This window comes from Polistes dominula, unplaced genomic scaffold (genome assembly GCF_049000335.1).
Source record: "Polistes dominula isolate Pdom_NZ unplaced genomic scaffold, Pdom_raw_medaka contig_12, whole genome shotgun sequence".
NCBI lineage: Eukaryota > Metazoa > Arthropoda > Insecta > Hymenoptera > Vespidae > Polistes > Polistes dominula.
The window spans coordinates 1,316,872-1,340,712 of NW_028301116.1; the positions used below are offsets into that span (position 1 = coordinate 1,316,872).

General features: G+C 27.2%; 1 protein-coding gene across 3 annotated transcripts; it reads right to left on the reverse strand.

The window, feature by feature from the left end:
• Positions 1-48: 48 nt before the first annotated feature.
• On the reverse strand, positions 49-20,529 carry LOC107070150 (uncharacterized). Of its 3 annotated transcripts, none has more exons than XM_015328064.2 (11): positions 20,187-20,529; positions 11,779-11,932; positions 9,744-9,873; positions 9,209-9,326; positions 6,352-6,433; positions 3,013-3,064; positions 2,837-2,936; positions 2,677-2,770; positions 1,323-2,356; positions 1,035-1,241; positions 49-953 (listed from the first exon to the last, which is right to left on the reverse strand). In XM_015328064.2, exons 2-11 carry the CDS (start codon positions 11,900-11,902, stop codon positions 819-821), a joined length of 2,076 nt encoding a protein of 691 aa, XP_015183550.2. In that variant the 5' UTR covers positions 11,903-11,932; positions 20,187-20,529; the 3' UTR covers positions 49-818. The 3 variants fall into 3 exon arrangements, with proteins under 3 accessions (XP_015183550.2, XP_015183549.2, XP_089033078.1); XM_015328063.2 differs by having other exon boundaries at positions 20,251-20,528; XM_089176952.1 differs by lacking the exon at positions 20,187-20,529 and adding an exon at positions 18,021-18,142.
• Between the last annotated feature and the right edge of the window lie 3,312 nt (positions 20,530-23,841).

Consider the following 23,841-nt stretch of genomic DNA (forward strand, 5'->3'; position numbering starts at 1 on the left):
AAATTAGTTAAGCCCACAAAATTGATTTTATGATATGATTTCCTTACGTATACGTCAACCCATATATTTTATTTGTCCTTTGTGATGATTGCTTTACAGTAGTACAAATCATATGTATGTGCGTGTTTTTTAAGATCATAATCATAGATTCAAATCTAATTTCTTTATATATAGATAATATTATATGTTACTTTTTTGAAGTAACACAAAGAGAGCGTATTAAACTTGTTTTAAGCAAACAATTTGTACAAAGATTAAAATCAATGAACATATGTAGTCAATAATCAGCTATATACTAAAGTCAATATTTTATATTTTATATATTATTATATCAAATATGATATTGTGTAAGAAAGTATAAGAGACTTATAATTATTAATGACAGTATATCTATATAATGGAAATAGAAATAAATAATTTATGATTATCTAATGACGGATGAAAATATACTTGTATATTAACACTTTGACCAAGTTTCATTCGTCTAACACCGACATTTGTCTAATAGTTTTCATATGACATCAATGTAGTGTCTTCGGACGGTATAGTGTTAAGAGAGAGAATCAGATATCATTTCTCAATACAAATATAATCATAGAATCTATTAATTAACTATTGAATTGCCAATGTATATTATTCCTATTAATATTATTAGATATTAAAAATATTGGCAAGAAGAACAAAATATAATCTACTTAATTATATACCATAAAGCCTTGACTTGATATTTGGACATATAGTGGAAGACGTAGATAATGATATTTTATCTCTTTTGTTTTGTTAACATATCTTACCAATACAGTTATTTTTCAACTAAATTACATAATCACACATGGTAAGGCACAACAGAGTGGTAAGCAAACTGGTACAACTGCTGCCCCACTGGAAGATTTACTTTTACTTTTGCTAGATGCTTCATATTCGTATTTTGCACTTCCTTTTTGCCATCCTCCCTAAGAAATTAAAAAAAAATAAAGTTAAAAAGTATTGTAATATAATTGTATTACGAAATTCATCAGGAGAATGATACTTACACTAGATTGTGACATAGCTGCACCATATTCTTCTTTCTTAGTAAACTCAGCTGAACCAGGAGGGTAGTATACTGGAGGTCCAGCAACATTCTTGCTCTTCACCTTAGGAGGAGTATGAGGCAGAAAATCAACTTCCTTCTTTACGGCCGGTGAGTCTTTCTTTTGTTGTTCTTTTTCTTTCTTTTCGATGTTTTCCAATACCTCATGCTATATAGTATCAAATTAATAATAATAAATATCAATCAATTTCCTATTAATTCGTATAACGTATTTGATTTAATACGTTACCTCAGAATCAGAAAACGATGCCATAAGATCTTCGAGTCTTGCTGGTGGTCCCTGCTGATCGGTGCTAGGTCCTGAAGGTTTAGCATTAACAGGATAAACTTGTACACCTCCTGTTGGGAAAGGCTTAGGCAGAAGTACCTCGTGATCTTCGGGATTTTTATTTGGAGGTATTGTCGTTGTAGTATTGGAAAATTTATAAACTGTAGTGCTACCAGGTGGAGTTCCTTGAGATTGTACCGGATAATAGTTCGTTCTTGTTGGAGTTCCTGGTTTATCTGGCGTTGGATGTCGTCCAGCGGAAGGTGGTCTGCTCGGATAGTGTTCCTCGATTCGATTTATCGTTGTCATGTGAGTTTCATTTATTACAGGCGGTTGATTTTGATAAACAATAGTAGTATTGCCAGGATAATCTGGTCTATCAGACGATGGGGGGCCTTGTCCATTAGGAAAATTACCATCCACGTGATAATATTTCTCATTTCTAGTAACAGTCGTTCTAGAATCGATATTTGTCTGAGGTAGTGGTACTGGTGGTGAACCTGGATGATAATTCTGTGGAGGTGTACCACCTGAAGAAGGTGGCAAACCATGATGATCTTCACGATAAAATTTAGTTTCCTTATGAAGTGCTGTTGACTTTTTGGTCACTTCTATAGGCGGTGGGCTACTGTATTTAATCGGACTACCCGAATCACCCGGTATATTCTCGGTTACAGTCTGATAGGTGACCGTTTTGTCTGTGGTTGAAGTACCAGTTCTGGGCAGAGTATAGGTAATAGTCTGATCTCCTGGAAGTACTGCCCCTCCTGGCAAAGTGCCACCCGGTAGATACGTCTCTGGTGCTCCTGGCAACTCGTAGGTGTACGTTTTTATGGTTGTCGTTACTTTCGTATTGGGACCGGGTGCCAAGTTGATCGGTATCGCTGGTGTTGGCGACGGTACTGGGACGTATTCCACGTTTCCGTATTCTTGGCCGGTATTCGCGTGCACGGTAGTTACCGTACTTTGAATGGGACGTGGTTCGGTCTGATAACCTAAGATATTAAACGATTATTACCTCAAATTTGCGCCAAGATTATTAAAGAATGAATGAAGAATGAACCTCATCTAACATTAAGCTTTTAATTTACTTTTTTTCTTTCTTGTCTTTTTTTGAATCGTTTGACTTAATTGCCAATTGAGTTTTTATATCTTTTAGATCGTTATAGTTGATCTTTTTTTTTGTACTTTAGTAATAAAGAAAGGTCTCAGATGTTAATCATCACTTTTCTCAATTGTTGGAACGTTTCTAATCATTTTTATTATTAGTATTATTAACTATGAGAATAAATTGTATTTTTTAAGATTTACATACTAGATGAATCGTGTATATATTTTACATCTCGATATTGAGTTCCAGGAGGAGGTGATGTTTGCATAGTACGAGATGCCGAAGTATCGGAAAATACCTAGAATATTAAAAATGTAAAATATTGTGAACAAATTGTTTACTTTTATATGATTACAATACTTACTAGCTCTCTGTTAACCGTAGATTTTTTAACTACAGGTTCAGGACTACGATGTCGCGTTTGAGTTTTGTTCTCTTCGTATGTAGTCTCATGAATATTATCACTGTAAATATTTTGATGTATATTTTGTATTTTTATGGAATATTATTCTCCTTATGTCATATAATGATTAAACTTACATCATCGGTGTAACGTTGTTCATTATCGCGTTATCTGCCATTGCCCATGAGTCTGAAAATTGAAATTACATGAACGTTTCTCAAAATCGAGACATTAAAAATTTATAAAATGCTTATTTGGTAAGCATAACCTTCCATAACTCAACAGGCCACTTCTCTCTCACGGTCATCATTTTCTCTTTCTTTCTTTCTGTCTTTCTTTCTTTCTTTCAAACGAGGAGGAGGTGGAGGAGGAGGAGGTGGAGAAGGAGCCATGGAAAAATTGGGTCAGCGTTCAGCTATACGCGATCCTAATATGGATAGGCTTGGGTATCGTATACATGTAAGCGTTATTGCAAGGGAAACGCCAAGTGATCTCCAGTTATCTCGATTCAACCGAATCACTTCGTGAAAAATGTCATTCTACTTTAACAACACGTTTTTATTTTTATCGTTTATTTGCGATCTTGTGTTTTATGCAAAAAAAAAAATATAAAAAAATATATAAATAACACTGTGTTATTGAGACGTTAGATATCACACGTGTTTATTTCAATTTATATTGCAGTTAATTATTTATTGTTTCAGTACTATTTATTAGTACAAATTTATTATATTTACTATTTTAATTTATTATTTGAAAGTTTTACTCGTTACAAATTGTAGAAATTAAATATTATTATTTTAATTTATAATTTATTATAATATTGAATAATATAAATTATTAATAATTTATTTAGTTTATTTATTAATATAAGTTATTAATATTTTATTTCGTAGCACGATACAACATTACATTTGTACACTTAATTTTTATTTTATTTTATTTTATTTCTTTTTATTATAAATTATTTAACAAAATATTAACGAAAATAAAAAAACGGAAGGAAGAAAGTTTTTCCAAATGAGATTTATATATATATGTGTACATTATCAAATATTTTCCTTATCTTATATCGCGTTAAATCGTAATCGTAGAATCTTTTTTTTCATTTTATCGTATTCATTGTCAATTAACCGTATACCTGCAAGGCCGTTGCACACCTTAAAAGGAGCGACACGAGAGACAACCAGGTCCCCCTTTCTTCCCTCCTTCTTTCCTTCCTTCATTCTACATCGTTTAAAACGCGCTCGCGAGCACACACATATATACACACATGTATGGTCAGTTTCTACCAAGAATCTTAAGTCTTAACACTAATCATACCAAGACTTAATATATACCTATTTCTACCATAGCGGGTCAAATGACCCGATTTTATGTTTCATGCTTGAATGTATGAAATATGGATGTTAGGAAGGAAATAAAAATATAAATTAAATTTATTATAATTAAACAAAATAGTATGTTGAGCATTTCTATTACAAAAGCAAAAAATAAAAATTTTTAATTCATAGTTCATCGCATTTTTTACATATAAGTGTGTCCATTGTACATTTTCCGCAAACATATTTTTTACATTTAGAGCAAATTTTGTTGGTTTTATTTTCTTTACAGTATCCTATTTGACATCTCATACGTTTATAAGCATCTGTAGTAGACTTAGGCAACGATCCTTTCGTATTTGTTTCTTGTTTTGGTTGTTCACGGGCTTCTCGAAAATCGGCGCCAAGTTCTTCTGCTAGCTTGAGTAAAAAATCTTGTCTCGAGATATTTTCTCCTGTCGTTTGCTTGTACAAAATCCAGGCATTTATGCCAGCTAAATCAAGGATATTGAAAAAAACTTGGAGAGGCCATCTGCAAGACTTAGATTTTGTAGTAAATTTCCTCGCCATTTGATCGGTCATGTCTACACCAAATTTGGTTTTATTGTAATATGAAACAGTTTCAGGTAAACGTTTATCACTGTTTTCTGCTTTAACGAATTTATGTTTAGAACTAAGTAAAAGTACTTTTTTTGTTGGCTTACTTTTATAGATTGTAAGAGTACAATTATCTGTTGTAAACATTTTCGATGAAAATCGTTCCATATCATCTTTCTTTTGCTTCGCAATTAGTGGTAATTCTCTTTTATTTGACCGAATAGTTCCAACTAACGTAGTTTTTTTGGCTAGGAGTTGTGTTGCTAGGGATTTGCTTGTAAAGAAGTTGTCTGTGGTCACAGTTCTTCCGCAACCCGTAAATGGCTCAATGAGTTTGAGTACAACATATTCAGAGAGTGGTACTGAAGGGGGCCTATATTCATCTTTTCCAAGATATGGAAGTGCATTTATGACGTATTTGCTATCGACGTCCGATGCTAACCAAAATTTGATTCCAAATTTATCCGGCTTGTTAGGCATGTATTGCTATTTTCAATAAGCTATTTTCAATCTAAAATTTGATATTTTCTTGAAATTATTCTGAGCTATTTTCGTTGAACTACTTTACGCAACAGTCTTTGGAAGAATGTGCAACTTACTGACTACAAATATGACTCGATAATCTCATAAAACAAAAAAATTCTCTCCGGGTCAAATGACCCGTTGTGGTAGATATCGGTATACAACAAGGATTACTCAGAATAAACAAAACAAAACAAAACAAAAAAATTTTTATAACTGTACATTAATTACTTAGAAAAAGTCATGAAGTCAAATGTGCAAACGCAATAAAATTATACGTGCATTTTCAATGCAAAAGTTCAAAATGGGTCATTTGACCCGTTATGGTATGTTTAGTGTTAACTGAAACCCAGAAGTTTCGTTTGCAATTAAACACTTGAGTCTAATCAATTTGGTCTATTGGTATTATCTTCTTAAATATTTATATTATTATAAATTTTATTAATTATTTATATTAATAATAAAATTATATTTTAATATTTTATGTTAATGATATATTATAATTTAATATTTATTTTATATTTAAATATAAAATATAACATTTTTTATTAATTATTTAAATATATTTATTAATTATATATTAATTATATTATTAATTGAATATATATATATATTTTATTATTATTATTATTATTATTATTATTATTATTATTATTATTATTAATTAAATATATTTATTAATTATATATTATATACAGGGTGATTCTTGGAACGGAGGCGGGTAATAACTTTTTTTTAAGTATCAATAGAAAAAAATCATAAAGGAAAAAGTTATATGGCACAACAAATGTCAACTTTCTATGACTTTACTTTTTTTGAAAATGCATAGATGCACCCGCTAGATACAGTCGCCCTTTTTTTTTTAAATGGAACCTTATATTTTTTTTTACACTATTCGATTCCTTTTTTTATTCTGCGTTAAAAAGTATTGAGTGAAGTCGAAATGTCAATAGTTTACGAGATAGAATAAATTGTTAATACGATGCGTAGTAATAGTTATGATGCAATTTTACAAATAATACGTGTATAACTTACCAACTGGTTTTCCATCGATGCTTTTGTTATATTGGTAGGATACCTGTTTATAAGCAACGGTTTTACTTTGTCCCGGTTGAACCTAAAAAAAAATACAAAAAAAAACACAATGAATAATTACTAACTTTTTAATTTTAGTTATCATTCGAATTTAATTTAATCATTGAATGCTCAGACACATTTTTATTTACGTATAGAATTATAATAATTTAAATATTATTCTTTTGTCTGTATATAACATTGAAGTTTATTATGTGTAAATTCATCTAATTAAAAGTTTTATGAGTTATAAATAAAAATGATTTGATTTTTTGTTGTTGTGCGTTAAATGATTCATAATATTTAAATTATTTATTCGAAGGATGATGAACATATGAATTTTTCATTCATTTTGTTCGAGTAATAGTTTAAGAATGTATATATATGTATAAAATTGTGTTAATTTTTTTTTCTTGTTAGATTCTACGAACGTGAAATTAGATTGAATTAATGCCAACACGTGGGTTGTACTTTGAATACATCGACTTTCCTTATATGACTCTGATTAAGAGTATCTATCGTAATTGACGTTGGCGTATCGATATCACGTTATTTAAAAAGTATATTATGGAATTTGATTTAACGAATCGATGGGGTACGTTTTATACGAGTACGGGGGTACACATTAACGTGAAACTTTTTTGTAATATCATTTTGTAATTCATTCTTCGTATAATCTTATAACATATTATTCCGATCGTTTAAATATACTCGCGAATCATTTCCAATTGCTCAATCATCAATGATTTCTATTCAAGCTTATATAGGTACAATTATAATAAAACGTTACGCAAATCGAGTAAAACTGTATCATGCATGTTTCAGTTATTCGTAGTGTATATTTTAATATTGTATTCGTGGAAATCGTATTTGCGATTGGCAAATTAAAAAAATAAAATAAAATAAAAATTATTAAAAAAAGAAAAGTAAATTAGTAACATGAGATAAGAAACGAATGGAGTTAAAACAATCATCGTGGGTTTATATCTTATAAAGATAAAATAATTTTTGATATTTTTATATTTTACAAAATATTTAATTTTTAAATAAGTAAATTAATAGTTTTAAAAATAAATTAAAATTTTTTTATATATTTTTATATTACAAAATATTTTTGTTTCGCGTGATAAAAGATATACCAAATTTCTGGTATATTATTTTCCCCTTAGGCTTGTTTTTTATTTTTTTATTTTTTTTATTTTTTTTTTTTTTTGAAAGGAAGAAGAAATCGTGTCTCGCTCATGGCTGTGTTAGAACGTAACGTTCGCGCGAGCAAATTACACGTAAGGTTGATTTATTTTAGTTGAAAGTTAGATCGGAGGCCGCAGGAGCTGAGATTATCTTTTAGTTTCAAGTATAGGCGTGATATCACTCTAGTATAACGTTTTCTAACCAAGGAAATCGCATTAAAGTACATGTCGATGTACTTATATACATATACATACACTAGTATATATAAGTACTTATTCACGTAGAGATTTCATCGACATGTTGCTCGAAGGCAAACGCACCGAGATCGGCAAACGTAATCTTCCGTGTCTATTATCCGTAACATAAAATCATAAAGTGACGCGTTTCCAAGTGGTAATCGTTGATTAAAAGATTCAAAAGAGAATATTCTTTTGCATAAGAGAAATCGAACAACAACATAGATTATATTCTCACCGTTTTAGGTGTTGCGAAAATGGGGCACATTTTTCTTTTATTTCATTTACGATGTAATTCTGAATTTCCTTTTTTTTTTTTAAGATTTTTTTATTTAAATTATTTATTAATTATTTTATTAAAATTATTTCTAAAATTCCTTTCCTTTTATTAAAATTATTTATTTCAATATTTAAACGTTACTTTAACATATCTGAAATGTATTAATAATAATTTTGTTATATATAAATTTTAAAATTTAAAATTTAAAATTTATAAAATAATATATATAAATATATATAAAATATATTATATTATTATATATATTATATATATTTATATAATTTTATAATATAAATAATATATTAACATATTAATTTAATATATTAATATAAATAATAAAATAATAAATAAAATAATAAAATAATATATTAATATAAATTTATATATATTTTATATTTTAAATATATTATAAAATATAATTAATAATTAATTATAAATTTGATATTATATAAAATAATTTCTTTTAAATACCATAATCAATATTGTCGTAACACACTTTTAAGTGTTGTTGAAAGAATGGGTGCAGTTTAGATTTAAAGTACCATTTTTATTGCAATAAAATAATTAACTTATTTGCTTTTAGCGATGTTGTTTTCTTTCTTTTCTTTTTTATTAGCATATGCATAAACGGTAAAAAAAAATACCACGAAGATGAAAAATATTATCTTCGCGAAAATACGTCGATGATCGTATCATTTGTTTTCTTTATTTAATTATAGGTTGTCACGTTTTAATATATATATGTATATATAGATTCAATAATTTTCGATTTGCTTTATCTCACGCTATTGCGATTAGGTTTTTTTTTTAATGGAAATGAAAAATAATATTCATATACTCGTGCGTTAACTTGTAATTACAGTACGCGATAAATATTTTCTGCTATCTGTTCTTTCATGATTTTTTTTTTCTTATTTGCTGCCAACATTACAGACTTTGAATATAATTTCGTAATAATGAGATGTTTCAGTTCTAGAATGAATTATCATTACACGAGAATTTCTTGAAGAAGGCTAAGGATTATATTTTTTTGTGTGATAATTTAACACCTAATCGATCTTACAAACGTGATAAACACTATTATTGATTGTAATGTATTACATGTTCTTACATTTTGAAGTTCTGCATCGAGAAGTTCTAAACCTGGTATACCACTTGGTGCACCACTAGGACCCGTACTCACATATTTTTCCGTGGTTGTTGTAGTAGTTCGTGTTGGTGATACAGTTCTGAAAATTATTTTGGTTTATTCGATTAAAAGAATCCGTTATATTATTTTTTATTATTTATTATACAAAATTCTATATGTTTATTATAAATATTTTTTATTTTTCACTTTTACATCGTTCAATGCGTTTCATGTTTTTAAAAATGGTACAAATTTTACATTTGAAACGTATATATATATAATTGTAAATATGAACTACAAGATGGACATGCATTAAATGTATAGAAATAATTTTTAATTGAATTTAATTTATTGAACAAATGTGTTATTTTATTTTTCAAAAGTTATTTAGAATTTTTTGAGATGTGAATATTTTTGTTATCGTCGATATCAAATTCCAATGCATTTTGTGGGTGAAGGGGGTGAGAAGTGGAAGAAAGACGTTAGTATAATTATTTAATGTGAATATAATTCTCACCTGCCTTCGGTGACCACTCTAGTTGGATTTGCAGCCACACGATATTCGACTTGAGGCGAGAGTGCTCTTCCACTTCGACTTGGAGTGGCACTTCTCGAGACGCTAGTTTGAAGATCCTCGAGAAGTGCATCTGAAATTGTTCGAAAAGTGTCACATTAATATGCAACGAAAGACAGACAGAGAGAGAGAGAGAGAGAGAGAGAGAGAGAGACAGAGAGACAGAGATAGAGAAATTGGATTAATTTACGAGAAACGTATGAAAACTTTTTCGAACTTGATATTAAATTCATTAAAATAATATTTCGTTACAAGAAGAAAAATTAAATATTAAACCTTTGCACTCCGCTGTCTTAACGTATGAGACATCGTGATTCTAGCCTATCACTCCGATGTCTCAATGTATGAGATATTAAAGTTTATTAGTGATTACGGGGAATTAAGTTATTTCAGCACAGCTTTTTGAAACATGCATGTTTCCCTGATGTTTTTTCTTAAAATAGCACAAGACATCGAATCAAAATATTGTAAAATAACAAAGATATATAAAAAAAATGTTAGCGGGTTTTGTGTTCTAAGAGAATGCGAGACGCGTGCTAACGACGGTCCGAGAACTTTTTAGCGAAACTTGAGAAGAGCGATAAGAAGAATTTGTAAAAGAAAGGTTTTTATAGGAGCATATCTCGCATTTTATAGTGCGATTTATAATGTACAAAGAAATATTATCAAATAGTGTCACATTTCAAATACAATAGAACGCGCTCGCTTTTTTTCAATTGCAACGTTATTACACACATACATTCTCTTGGTAAATAAGTTCTTTTGGTAAAAGTTCTTTAAGTAAATATGTTCCTTGATGTCTACAGATTAATATAAGTCCGATATCATTAAAATCCGTTATTTGGTTCCAAAGTTATACTAAATAATACGAGGGTCTGTAAATGTGCCGTTTCTGCCGCGAAGTCACGCGGAGTTGCTGCTGCTACCCAGCGTCGAAAGTCGTGCGGAGTGTAAAGGGTTAATCTACAGTTAATTTTTATTTAAAACAAATATAAATATATTCATGTAAAAAGAATGGGTTAACAATTATTTAAATTTGTTTTATAGATAGAAATATTAACTCCTTAAGCAGCACGTTCGAGTTAACTCGAGCGCACTAAAACGGCCGATTTCCGCACGCTCGAGTTAACTCGAGCGGCGTATTATTTTATATTTCTATGATTTTTTACACCTAAATATAATAGAAAATGGAAAATAATAATGTGAAAGCAAAGAAAAAGAATCGTCTTTTTTTTTCGAAAAATGTTTTTTTCCGAAATAGTAATTCGAAAAGCAAGATTAAAAAGTCGATGTACGTGTAACATTGCAATATTCGGCTCTTCTCTGTAATGTGGAATAAAATCCAAAATTAACATAGAAATATTGATTATTTCTGTATTTTAAAAAAATTTTTTTTTTGTCAAAACAATGTTCTAAACTATGTCTTTATGCAAAAAAAAAAGATTTTTTCTGGCCGTTTTTTTTTTTCAAAATCATTGCTACTTAAGGGGTTAATGTTCTTCGTATAATTTTTATAAAAATAAAAAATATAAATGATACTATTCTTTGTTTTGTTTCAAATGACTAATATTGTATACATATATTTATTAACATTAATGAAAAGATTATTGCTTGTGAAACGAAGAAGTGCATTAGGATTGATTAAATATTATTTTCTAAGGAATTAAAACGAAGAAGAAAGGAAAAATCATGTGGGATGACAAAAGTAAACGAGACGAGAATAAAATGTCGAGCGTTGCTATTATTGGGTACCCAACACTAATGCTACGAGATTAGAAAGGCGGATGACGACGATGACAAAGATGACGATGACGATGATGATGATGATGGTGGTAGTATATAGTGGTGGTTTAAATAAGAGTAAAACATCAAGACAGACAATAAAGATCTTAATGCTATATATCAAAAATCTTATAAATAAAATTATATTGATAGGTGTGTATGTGTGTGTGTACATATACGTTGAAAATATATTTACCTAAATTATTTTCGAGGCTACCGGCCGTGACTGAGCTGTGGCTTTGGTTAGATATAGGACCACCATGACTCACAATTTTTCTGCTGGTGTGAGTGCTAGTTCTCTCCCTTACAGCCGTTGACATTGCGTTCCTCGTAGCCCTACCTCACGATACCTAAATAATTAATATTTTATTCATTTATTTTTCATTCATTTTATATCCATTTAAATTAAAAATATTAATTAATGCTTATAAATATATATATTAAAAATATATTTATTAAATATTATATATTATTATTTAATAAATATATTTTCCAATAATTTAATACATATTAATTAATATATTATTATATCGTTTATATACAATATACATTATATTATATATTATTATATAAATATATTATAAAAATATATTTATTAAAAAAATTTTAAATATAAATATAATTTAATAAATATATATTTTAATATATATATATATATATATATTAATTTAAATTTTTATTATATATATATATATATATATATATATATATATATATATATAATAAAAATTTAAATTAATAAATTTTTAAATCTAATAAAATATATAAAAATATATTTAAAATATATATTTATTAAATATTATATATTATATATTATTATTTAATATTTAATAAATATATTTTCCATTAATTTAATATATATTAATTAATATATTATTATATCGTATATATATTTAATACACATTATATTATATATTATTATAATATTATATAATATAATTACGTTTATTCAAATAATCGTTATAATAATAATAATAATAATCATAATAATAATAATAATCCATTGGATTTTAATATATTATCATATTTATTGTAATAATATTAGTAACAATTTGAATGAATGTTTCATTAAAAATTGATATACTTTTAATTGATGATCAATGATTGAAATGATCTTAGTTAGATAATATACCATTTTGATATTTTATAGTTTGATATTATGTTCTCGGCCATAGAAAGGGCCACTATCTATTTATAGAAGTTTGCATTTATTCAAAACACGATAAATGCATAGGAATTGGATCTACGGGTGTGGTACTGCAGAAACTTTTGAGTTCAGAGCCGGTTTATCGATAACACGTCGTAGTCGTCGTCGTGCTCCTTGGTGCAGGACATCGACGTTCGCGTGGGTTGTGATAACATTTTTTTTTCCTTTCTTTTTCTTTTCTCTTCTTTTCTTTTATCTTTAAATAAATTTGCAAGTATTCGTATATAATTATTTATGGTGTAACTGAGAGAATTGGACTTTTTATTTCATATTTTCATTATTAAAGTATTCAAATATTCAACATACAATCTAATGTTAGTTACACTTCGTGACACGAACTATTTTTTTAAATAATTGTCAATTAAATTTTTGAAAACAAAAAAAAACATTTTTACATTAGTCAAAGATCGAGTTTTTAAATTAATATTATTATTATTACAGTTGTTTTATTTAATTAATAGTTGCATTTACATAGAAATACGTGATTCGAATAACTATATTAAAATTCTTATTATTTTTCTATTAATTTTCCTATATTTTATATTAACCCTAATATAAATTATTATTTATACTAATTTGTAATATATAATAAATATAAAAAATATAATATAATGTAAAATAATAATATAATATAATATAATAAATTATAATTTATAATGATAACCCTAAAAAATAAATTATTTATATTAGGGATAATCAAAAGTTCGTGCATATTTATTGTGTTATAAATTGTGTTATAAATTGCATAATATTTTTAATTGCATAATTGTTTTTGTAAAATTTATTTGTTGGTTCACCCCAATACATCTTATATAAAGTATATATATTTATTTAATATGATATAAAAATACTTATAATATATAATATATATAATACTTTTATATATAGTTTCGAAGCACATTAATAGTAATGAACTTATTAGTTTAAATTTAAACATGTAATTCGAGTAATCGATCTTCCCCACATAAAAATAAAATATATCGGTGCAACGATGTGTGTAAGAGAATTTAGTTGACTGGAAATGATTTCTTTGAGAGAAACACGCCAAACGTCTTGTTTATTCCAACCGAGGCACCACCACCATCACCACCACTACCACCACAAATGCGAATGGGGCCAAGGGGCCAAGGAGCCTTTCCGAGAATCGGCCACTAATGTAAGAATCGTTTTCGTTTGAACGAGTTCCTACGATCTCACCACTCAAATGATTTCTTTTTTATTTTTTATGTTTTTGTTACACAAATCATTTTATACAAAAAAACACACACACCCTCCCCCTCACCTGGAATTTGCAATAATCATCGATCGAACCTCGTTATCGAAATTCCTTCACGTGATTTTATCGTTTTTTTTTATTTCTTTTTTTTTTTTTTTTGGTTAATCACCTATACCACTTCGTAGTTTCTTTTCCTATTTCGTTGTTATCCCATAAAAATCACATAAGTTCTCCTCGCACACCTTTCAACTCTTTTTTTGGGTGTTACCCAATTGGGTAATTGGGTGGTGTTGATATTACGAATGGCATAGTAATAACGAATTTTAAATGTCTATTGTGTGTTTTTTTTTCTTTTTTCAATCTCGCAATCCTACACATACGATGTACACTTTTATTCATCTTGATTGTCATTAAGATTCTTAATTTAAAAATAGAAATCTAGAGAGAGAGAGAGAGAGAGATATGTAGAGGTAATTTGGCATTCTCGTTTATACCGAAACTAATCATAAATCTTATGAATTATTATACTTTTCCACGAAAAACAAAAAGTACGTTGTATAAATTAATTTTAGAATAAAATTATTAAATGCACACATCGGGAATAAAAAGAAAAAACAATTATAATAACAAATACGTCAAAGAAAATAAAAAAAAATAAAATAAAAAAAATAAAACAGAATCTCAGTCATCGTCATTTCGATCATCATACAAGATATGCATAGTCCTTGAATTCGCGATGCACAATGTCATCAACATTGTAACTCGTTGCTAACGATGTGCTTATTAAATGCGGTTACATCGTACAGTTGACATTGGCGTATAAATCCAAGAGACATCATCTGCTTACCATATTTGTTAAAACGTTTGTTTCAATTTAACATTGTTAGAAAATAATTCGTTAAAAATATTCTAATCTTATCATTTGCCAATATATTATTATTATTATTATTATATATTTTTTTGGTATCAGTGGGTGCATCGATGCAGTTTCAAGAAAAGTAAGGTCATAGAAGGTTGACATTTGTTGTGCCATATAACTTTTTTCTTTATGTTTTTTTTCTATTGTTGCTTAAAAAAAAGTTATCACCCGCCTCCGTTCTAAGAATCACATTATATAGAGTATTAAAATATATTTAAAAAAATTCATATGTAATACATACGTACAATATACGTCATTGGAACAATTTGAAATTGGAATTTCATCTAAAGTGATGATGATTCACAAAAAAAAAGAAAAATTTTCAACGATAACCTTTTGCAACATATCGTACTTTCAAATGATCACAAAATGACGAAGTATATTTACTAAGTCTAGATTTTCTACTCTCTTTTTATTAACGGTACTTTATAAGACGATTAAAATGTTTTTAACGATCTACTGTGAACACGCACTCATGCACGTACTCTTGTTAACTACTCGTTAACTACTCGTAAATCTTCGTCAAAAGAAAAATACTTATGGTTAGAATAAAACCAAAATACTTTCGGTGCAACACCAAAAAAAATATTACGATTCCATAACGATCTTTAAAATTAGGGGGTATTTATCTATATTACATAATTTTTATTCTAATTTATTATCTTCATTTATACCATCTCTTAGTATTGGGTTGTTTAGAAAGTAATTTTGTTTTTGTCAACAAAATCTACGATGTTCTAGCATATTATAATACCAACATTACCATTTTTGCAATTATTATTTGCAATTTTTATTTAAGATTTTTTTTTCTTTTTTTAACCAATGTTTTTGTCATCAATAAGATCTAAGATGTTCTATCGTATTATTTTTTTAACTTTACGATTGATTTTCTGGCAACACACATCGTTTGTTAATTTTAAAATGACATATAATGACTCATATATGTGTATACATAACTAAAAATACTACCAATATTTTTCTTTTTACGAAAAAACTTAAAAGTTTAAACATTACCTTGAAAATTTGTAAACAACTAAAACGTAAATAAATTTCGCGATATCGATAATTTATGCACAGATCAAATAATATTTTATAACATCGATCATGCAATTTGTTATTTGTGTATTTCATAATAATTTTACTTCGTGAAATAATTTAATGAATTTATAAATAAATGTGATATAATAATAATAATAATAATAATAATAATAATAATAATAATAATAATAATTACATTTTGTGAAATAATTTAGATCATAAATAACGTGTGATATCTTTCTATTAAAATTAAAAAACAAAATTATGTAACGTTGGTTAGTTAATTGGTTTTTTCCTCAGTTGAAAGGTTTTATTTACAGGAAACGATTATCCAATAAGGAAATGTAAATAATAGCAACACGAAGAAGAATTGCATGGAATGCGAACGATCTTATAGTCATGTGATCATCAAGCTTATTGAATTTCGGTTGACGTTCGAGTGAACACGTGTACGATCATGAGAGACTACGTAACAGGAATTTTACATTGATAATTAACACCGTTACATTCGTTTAGTCTAATTTAATACTTTTTATATTGTAACTGACACAACTGATAATCGTCTCGATTGGTATTACATTCTTTAACGTAAATATATCTTTGATAAAATATTTCAATTGTTAATCATTCAAAAATTGAAATTCATTCATTAACAAGTATCGTAAAATTTATCTACGTTTTGCAATAATACAGTAAATGTAACTAATACCCTAATGGTTTGTTAGATATTTGTTTATTAGATACAATTTAATTATCTATCTTTTTATATCCCTTTAATAATTATAATTATTATACGAGTTTAAATGGGTTTGTTAAATAGTTTTAATTAGATAAATGTTTTTAAAATTTTTTTTCTATAAATAAATAAATAAATTTAATTATATATAATATAATATGTTAAAATTTAGTATTAAAATTTATAGATAATTATTTAATATATTTCCTAACTAATTAAATCAATATATAATATTACATTCATTTTAAATCTAATAATTATTTAAATATATCACGATTGTGTTATGAATCATATTAATATTTTTAATTATATTACTTCTTAAATGAAAATAGAATTAATTATACTACTTATATTAAATATTTACTAAACATTTAAACAATCAAAGTATAACCATATTTTTTTTATTGTTTCCTTTTTTTCTTTTAAAATGCACTAAAATTAGTAAAATAAACTTGAAATTGCGAATAATTTTTCATGCAAATTGTTATCGATATTGAAATTGTACTAAGATCAAGCAAGAAATAAAAGGCTTTTTTATTTTTATTTTTTTAATTTTTTTTGTTTATTTAATATATTTAATTATATATTTATTTAATAAATATAATTATTATACGATTCATTTAAGTTATTATTTTACACATGTAATTTGAACTTAATTTTCGAAATACGAGTTTGTATTTGGTTACCGACACAAACCGAATTTCACTCTTCTCTCAGTTTAAAACAAGGTATTCGCTCTTATATCGAATTTCTTCGATGCCCTAAGGGAAAAAACCTAGAAGATTCCAAGGTTAGTTTGTCGACCTCTGTCAAAACACGATTTCGGTTCCCCCTCCTAAATACGCAACAAACTCGGTCCGAAAAGAAATATTCTAAGTGAATAAATACTTCATTAAATGACTAGATGACATGGTATGATTTTTGTTCTTTTTTCATTTATGCTCATTCTCATTTGATAGGATAATAATAGTTAGATATATATTTTATCCTAACGTTGTGATGTAGATTCAAAGTAATTTTAACACGTTCTTTTCTTTTGCATATTAACAAATAGTTTTTGTTTAGAATTAAAAGATCAATCAAAAATTATTGAATATTAGTATTAAAATTTAAAGATAATTCTTAAGTGTATTAGTTTAATTTATTTTATATTTTTTCTTTCTCATAAAATAGAAAATTCACATTTCTCTTAGACCCCAATATAATAACCCCATGATTTGTGTTTGGTATAATTAATATTTTTTTTTGAATTTAATAACATTATAATATTATGTCAAATAAAAAGAATTCTTGAAACCGGTAATTTGTAAATTGAGTATTACCTGTATAAACATATATATAAGGTCGGACACATGACATTACGTGGGTGACGAGGTTTGCTGACCAACCGACGTCCGGAATCTTATCTCATCTCCTTTTTATTTCTTTCTTCTCTCGCGCCGCCATTTTACCCTCCTCCACACACAACTGTTAGCCACCGATCTTAGCTTTTTGTTTGATCCGCGTAAATATAACACTCCCACTTAACACTAATTTCAAATTTTCTCTATTTTAAATAGTTGTGTTAAGTTGTGTTGTTCGTTGGATTATCGAATAAAAATGGTCGTAAAATTTGTTTAATCTTTAAAAATGCTACTTGTCATATATCATTATTATTATTATTATTATTTTTGTTTGTTCGTAAATAAAATATTAAATGTGTGCAATTTTCATAACAAAGTTTCGTGTAATATTTTTCGAATGCAATTTTATTCGAATTAATTCGAATATTTACAGTGATTAACATTTAATTATTATTCGTTTGTATATTGCAAAAAAAATATATAAAATATAGAATAATATTATTATTATTATTATTATAATTTTTGTTTGTTCGTTATATATATATTCAAAATAAAATATAAGTTTGTGCAATTTTTCTGATAAACTTTCGTGTAGTATTTTTCAAAAACAATTTAATTCGAATGTTTATGGTAATTAATATTGAATTATTATTCGTTCGTATATTGCGAAGAAAAAAAAACATAAAAAAAATCTAGGATTTGGTAAAGTCGTATAATAAAATTACTAAGAAGATGAGATACAAATCGGCGAATCTGAGTTCTATTCTTGGGTTCCTACGTAGTATTAGTAGTCGCACAAAGCTTCTCGTACCAAACTGCTTTTTGGCGTTACGCCTATTTTTGCTCTTGGTTTCGTCCTTCAACCAAACGTCCCATTTATCCCGCTCTTTTAAATTAAAGTTCACATTTATTCATTTCCGTTCCAGTATTCCAATCAAATAAACTTTCATTTTCTATTACTTTCATATTATATATTCATGTTCGTGGTGATTTGCATATTTGATATTTGTATGAATAAAAAAAAAAATTAATGACAATAAAAAAAAATGCAGATAGTTCAGTGTTTAGACGAAGAGTATACTTTCATAATTGCGAAAACTTTATGAAGAACGTGTCCGTACATAGGTGAAACGTCCATAAAATCGTGAAGAGTGAGATTTGACCTTCCACCTATTCAAGAAAAAGGATCGTCGTTCTGGTGGTCATTGGATTACGTATGCCAACAAGAATGTTTGATACTTATCGTCGTCATGTTGAAATTGCCATATATGTGATACTTTTTTTTTCTATTTTATTATATTATTTTGTAACATTTATTTTAATGAAGTAAAAATTTGAACAAAAAGATTTATACTAGTAGTATATCAACAGATGTATAGACACCGGTTATATGCTTCGTTGAATTTAAATATAAAAAAACAAGTAAAAGAAAAAAAATTAAAAGAAGACCATAACGCGTTAAATAACGACACATGCGGTATAATGGTATCTACTGTTTATGAGTACTTGCAGCAACTGCTAAGATGCACTTTTTTGGTTGTGAAGAGACTAATCATTATACAGTGTGCATTGACAAACCAAAGTCGACATACATTGAATAAAGATATTGAAATTTTAATTGAAATTATTAGAAAATATTTTCTAAGGGTATAATTAATATTAATTAATAATTGTTGTAATAATAGGGTGGGGGTAATATTAGTTAATATAGAAATTGGGTTGTATGGACAAATTTGCCAATCTTAAAATTATATGAATATAATAATTTAATTAAAATAAAATAAAAAATAATTTAAAAAAATTATTATTAATTTGCATGAATAAAAAAGAAAAATAAATAAAATCAAATAAAAAATAATTTAGAAATTATTATTAATTTGCATTAATAAAGAAGAAACATAAATAAAATAAATATATATATCAATAAAATAAAATAAAAAATAATTTAGGAATTATTATTAATTAGCATAATTAAAAAATAAAAAACAATAAAAAGAAAAAATAATTAAAAGTAATTAATAACAGAGTTCTTTTTTTTCTACCGTGTTGTTTCGTGTTAGATAGAAGTCACTTAAATGTAAAACAATAAACAATTCTAAACAATTACGAATTTATAATAATAACCACTAATAAAAAATGATGTACCAATAATATGATCTTGTTGCAGATGATTAATTATAGATCCGTGAATCGTAGAAAATGTTCTCACCTCGCGAGAAAGGAACTAAAAATCCCAATTGGATATCGTTGAAAATGGCGCACAAAACACCGATGTGATTCGTCAATATTCGTTCGTTTTCGTTTAGTTTAATCTATTTTTTTTTCTTTTGTTTTTCGTTATTCCTCTTGATCGTTTGTAAAATAAATTAAAGATCGCGCGGGGATCGATGGACGGATCGATGGATCACGGATCAAGAAGAAGACGTTTTGCCGAGAGAGAGACACCACTAGTAGTGGCCGTTCGTCTAAAACTGGTTGGTTGTATCCACTTGAACCAACGTCGTTCGCGGGAGTTCGCCGATACACGGCCACGAATCTCACGCACGCACGCATGCGCGAACGCTAACGCAAAAGCGTGAGCGTGAGCGTGAGCGTATTTAACGAAACGCACTCGTTTTGTTTGTTGTCTTCTTCTTCTTCTTCTTCTTCTTCTTCTTCTTCTTCGTCTCAGGTGTTTCGTTCATAGCCATTTTTTGATTTCATCTTTCTCATTTGATCTTAGAAATTTAGTTGAAACTTTAGTTATTTTTTTCCCCCCCTTATTTTTGTCAGGTACCTTTGGAAGTGTTAGGGTGAATCTAAAAGGTTTGTGAGTTTAAAAATAGTTGTAGTGTAAAACAGTGTAGTTAAATTTATGATTTTTATGATATTTTTTTATTACAGGTGATTGATAATTATTACATTTTTTTTTTTTACTAATTTTTAGATTATTGTGTAAATATTTTATAGTGTAATATAAAAATTTTATGTTATACTATATTATATTATATTTTTTATTTTATATTTATATTATATTTTTTATATATAATAAATATTATAATAAAAATTTTACATTATTTTTTTATAGTATATAATTGTAGTATATATATATTATATATTACAATTAATTTATAGTATATAATATTATTATAGTACAGTATAATATTTTTTAAATATTATAATTGTTATATTTATTTATATTTAATTAAATATTATATTATTATAATATAGTATAATATTTTTTAAATATATAATATAATTTATAGTATAAACATTATTATAGTGTAGTATAATATTTTTATATTACATAGAATTTAATATAAATATTTCTAAAATTAATTAACAACAACGTAACCTTTCTTATATCAAAAAATGTCTCACACAATTCTCTCATTAACTAAATTAATATTTATATTTTCAATCCTTCAAAAATTTCCATAAACATTTAAAAAGTTTATTATGAGAACCTACGTTTAGTATAAAATTATTAGAAATTTAATACACAATTTAAATACATTCCACCACTTGGAAATGCAACTTTCAATTTACTTTGACGCGTGTTATAAAATGACTCGGTAGTCACGTAGGTAGATTTGTGATTTTTTTTCTTCTTCATCTTCTTCATCTTCTTCTTTTTTCTTTTCTTTTTTTTCTGATAAAAATATTCTGTCGCGTAAACGCAGGTGCGCTTAAAGAACCCGTCAGGAAAAGCGCGGGCACGCACTGCAGCTTGCCGTCTGGTCAGTGCATTCGCGGAAGTCGTACTTCTATGTGCAGGGACGCATCCGTTTGCAATTCGTCTTGCACATATAATTAAAATATACAGATACTGTGATACCAATGTGACACACATACACTTCTTCCTATTCCATTCCAATCAAGGACGTTTATTTAAAAACACTTCTTACAAATATTATCCAAATATTTTCTTATTTTTTCATATCACCGAAATTAAATTATAAAAACGTTTCTTTCTATACATTAGTGAGATTTTATTTTTATTTATTAAAAATATATCAGAAAGATTAATTTAAGTTGTAAATTACCCACACGTAATAAAATTTCGTAGAATATTCTCATCATCAATGAAAATCTTCTCGTACCGGGTCCGTACCTCTTTCATTTTTCTTTTCTGTCGCCCACGTTACCGCAGCAGTGACTGGTTGCAGCTACACCGCAAGAATCGTTGTTTATGGTAATAACTTATGTTAGTATGGCTGCATACATATCGATGACGACGACTACGTTCTATATGTTGCTTTTATGTGTATTAGAGAAATAGTTTAATCTTTGATCATTTCCGTTCAATCAATCTTTTACTTCAAAGACCACCCCCTCTCTTCCCTCTCTTCGTTTAATGTGTTCGATTAACCTACATATCGAGAAATAATGAAGTACTATAAGGAAAAAAAGATCACATTCCATAGATTGAAAAAAAATAAATTATCATTTGTTTACGTATTCTTATGTCGTTGAAATTCCATTTTGTTTGGCTCTAAAGAAGAAAAAAAAAGAAAAAGGAAGAGAAAGAGAGAGAGAAAGAGAGAGAGAGAGAGAGAGAGAGAGAGAGAGAGAGAAAGCATGGTTACTCCTAATGCACGGTGCATACGAATAATCAACCGTTTGGACGATGACGTCACCGTAAATAAAACGGAAGAAGAAAAAAAAGCCCCCAGTATCCTTACTTTTATCGCTGACATCATTTTGCTGATCGTTCGAGACGCCACTAGCCTCCATGTTTTTTTCTTTTTTCTTATTTTTAACTAACGACTATCTTCAATGTCACGAGATTCAAACTAAATGTAATTATTTTTGTTCATTATCTTTCCTCGTACGAGTTAGAAATATTAAAATTATAATGCAACGTAAATATTTCTATGTTTCATTTTAAATAAACAAATTCTTTTGATAATTATTTATAATTACTTAAATAAAAAATCATTCATATCGTTTGATTTCTTCTTTAGTCTCCATTGTACGAATTTAAATAATTTTTTTATAAACATCTTTTTCATGCTAATTTAATATTATCAAAATGGCGCCAATTTACCGCTTTTTAGACTTTTTAGTCAACAGCACATGGCTTTTGTTTTTACGAATTGGTCATCCATCCGTTTTACTAATTCCTGTTCACGTTACTTGAATTTTAATGATCTGAACATGGAACGTAGCTTGACAATAAAATCATTTCAAAAATAATTTACATGTTTTTTTTCTATTGTTATTCGAATATTTGAAATTGGTATAAAAAGATGGCGCCAAAAGTTCAGCCATGATTTTTTTTAAGCAAATGGTACGCGTTAATTGGTTAGAAAATGTTTTGGCAGAGGTCGTTGCCGATTGCAGACAATGGCGGTTTTCTTCTCTCCTTTGCCTTTTCAGAACAGATGTAGTCTGTGTACTAACTGTCGTTGTAACAGAAAATTTTTTTATCGACGATTCATACCATCGGAGAAAAATAGAAAACAAAGGTAGAAATTTAAAAATATATATACGAGGTATTTTATCGTATTGCATTATTGAAATATTATGCCGAGTAATTCAAATGATTTTGTGTTATCTTTCGATTTTATAGGTTCATTGACACTGGGAGTTTTGAAATAGGAATTTTTTTTAATAATGCGAGTAGAATATTTATTGGTACGAATGTTGTATTATATTTGAAAAAATGATTATTAATTTATCCTTTTTTTATTATGAATTTAAAAGATGAATAGCAAAACTGTATAATTTTTTGTAAAACTAAAGTATATTACATTTATGCTTTTAAGAACAGGTATAATAAATATAATTGTTTTCTACAATATAATTTGAAAATGAA

Coding starts and splice junctions, on each gene's coding strand:
- LOC107070150 (XM_015328064.2), bottom strand. CDS start 11,902: ATGTCAACGGCTGTAAGGGAGAGAACTAGCACTCACACCAGCAGAAAA. Junction 2,937..3,012: donor AACAACGTTACACCGATGAT/GTAAGTTTAATC, acceptor AAATATTTACAG/TGATAATATTCATGAGACTA. Junction 954..1,034: donor CAGCTATGTCACAATCTAGT/GTAAGTATCATT, acceptor TTAATTTCTTAG/GGAGGATGGCAAAAAGGAAG.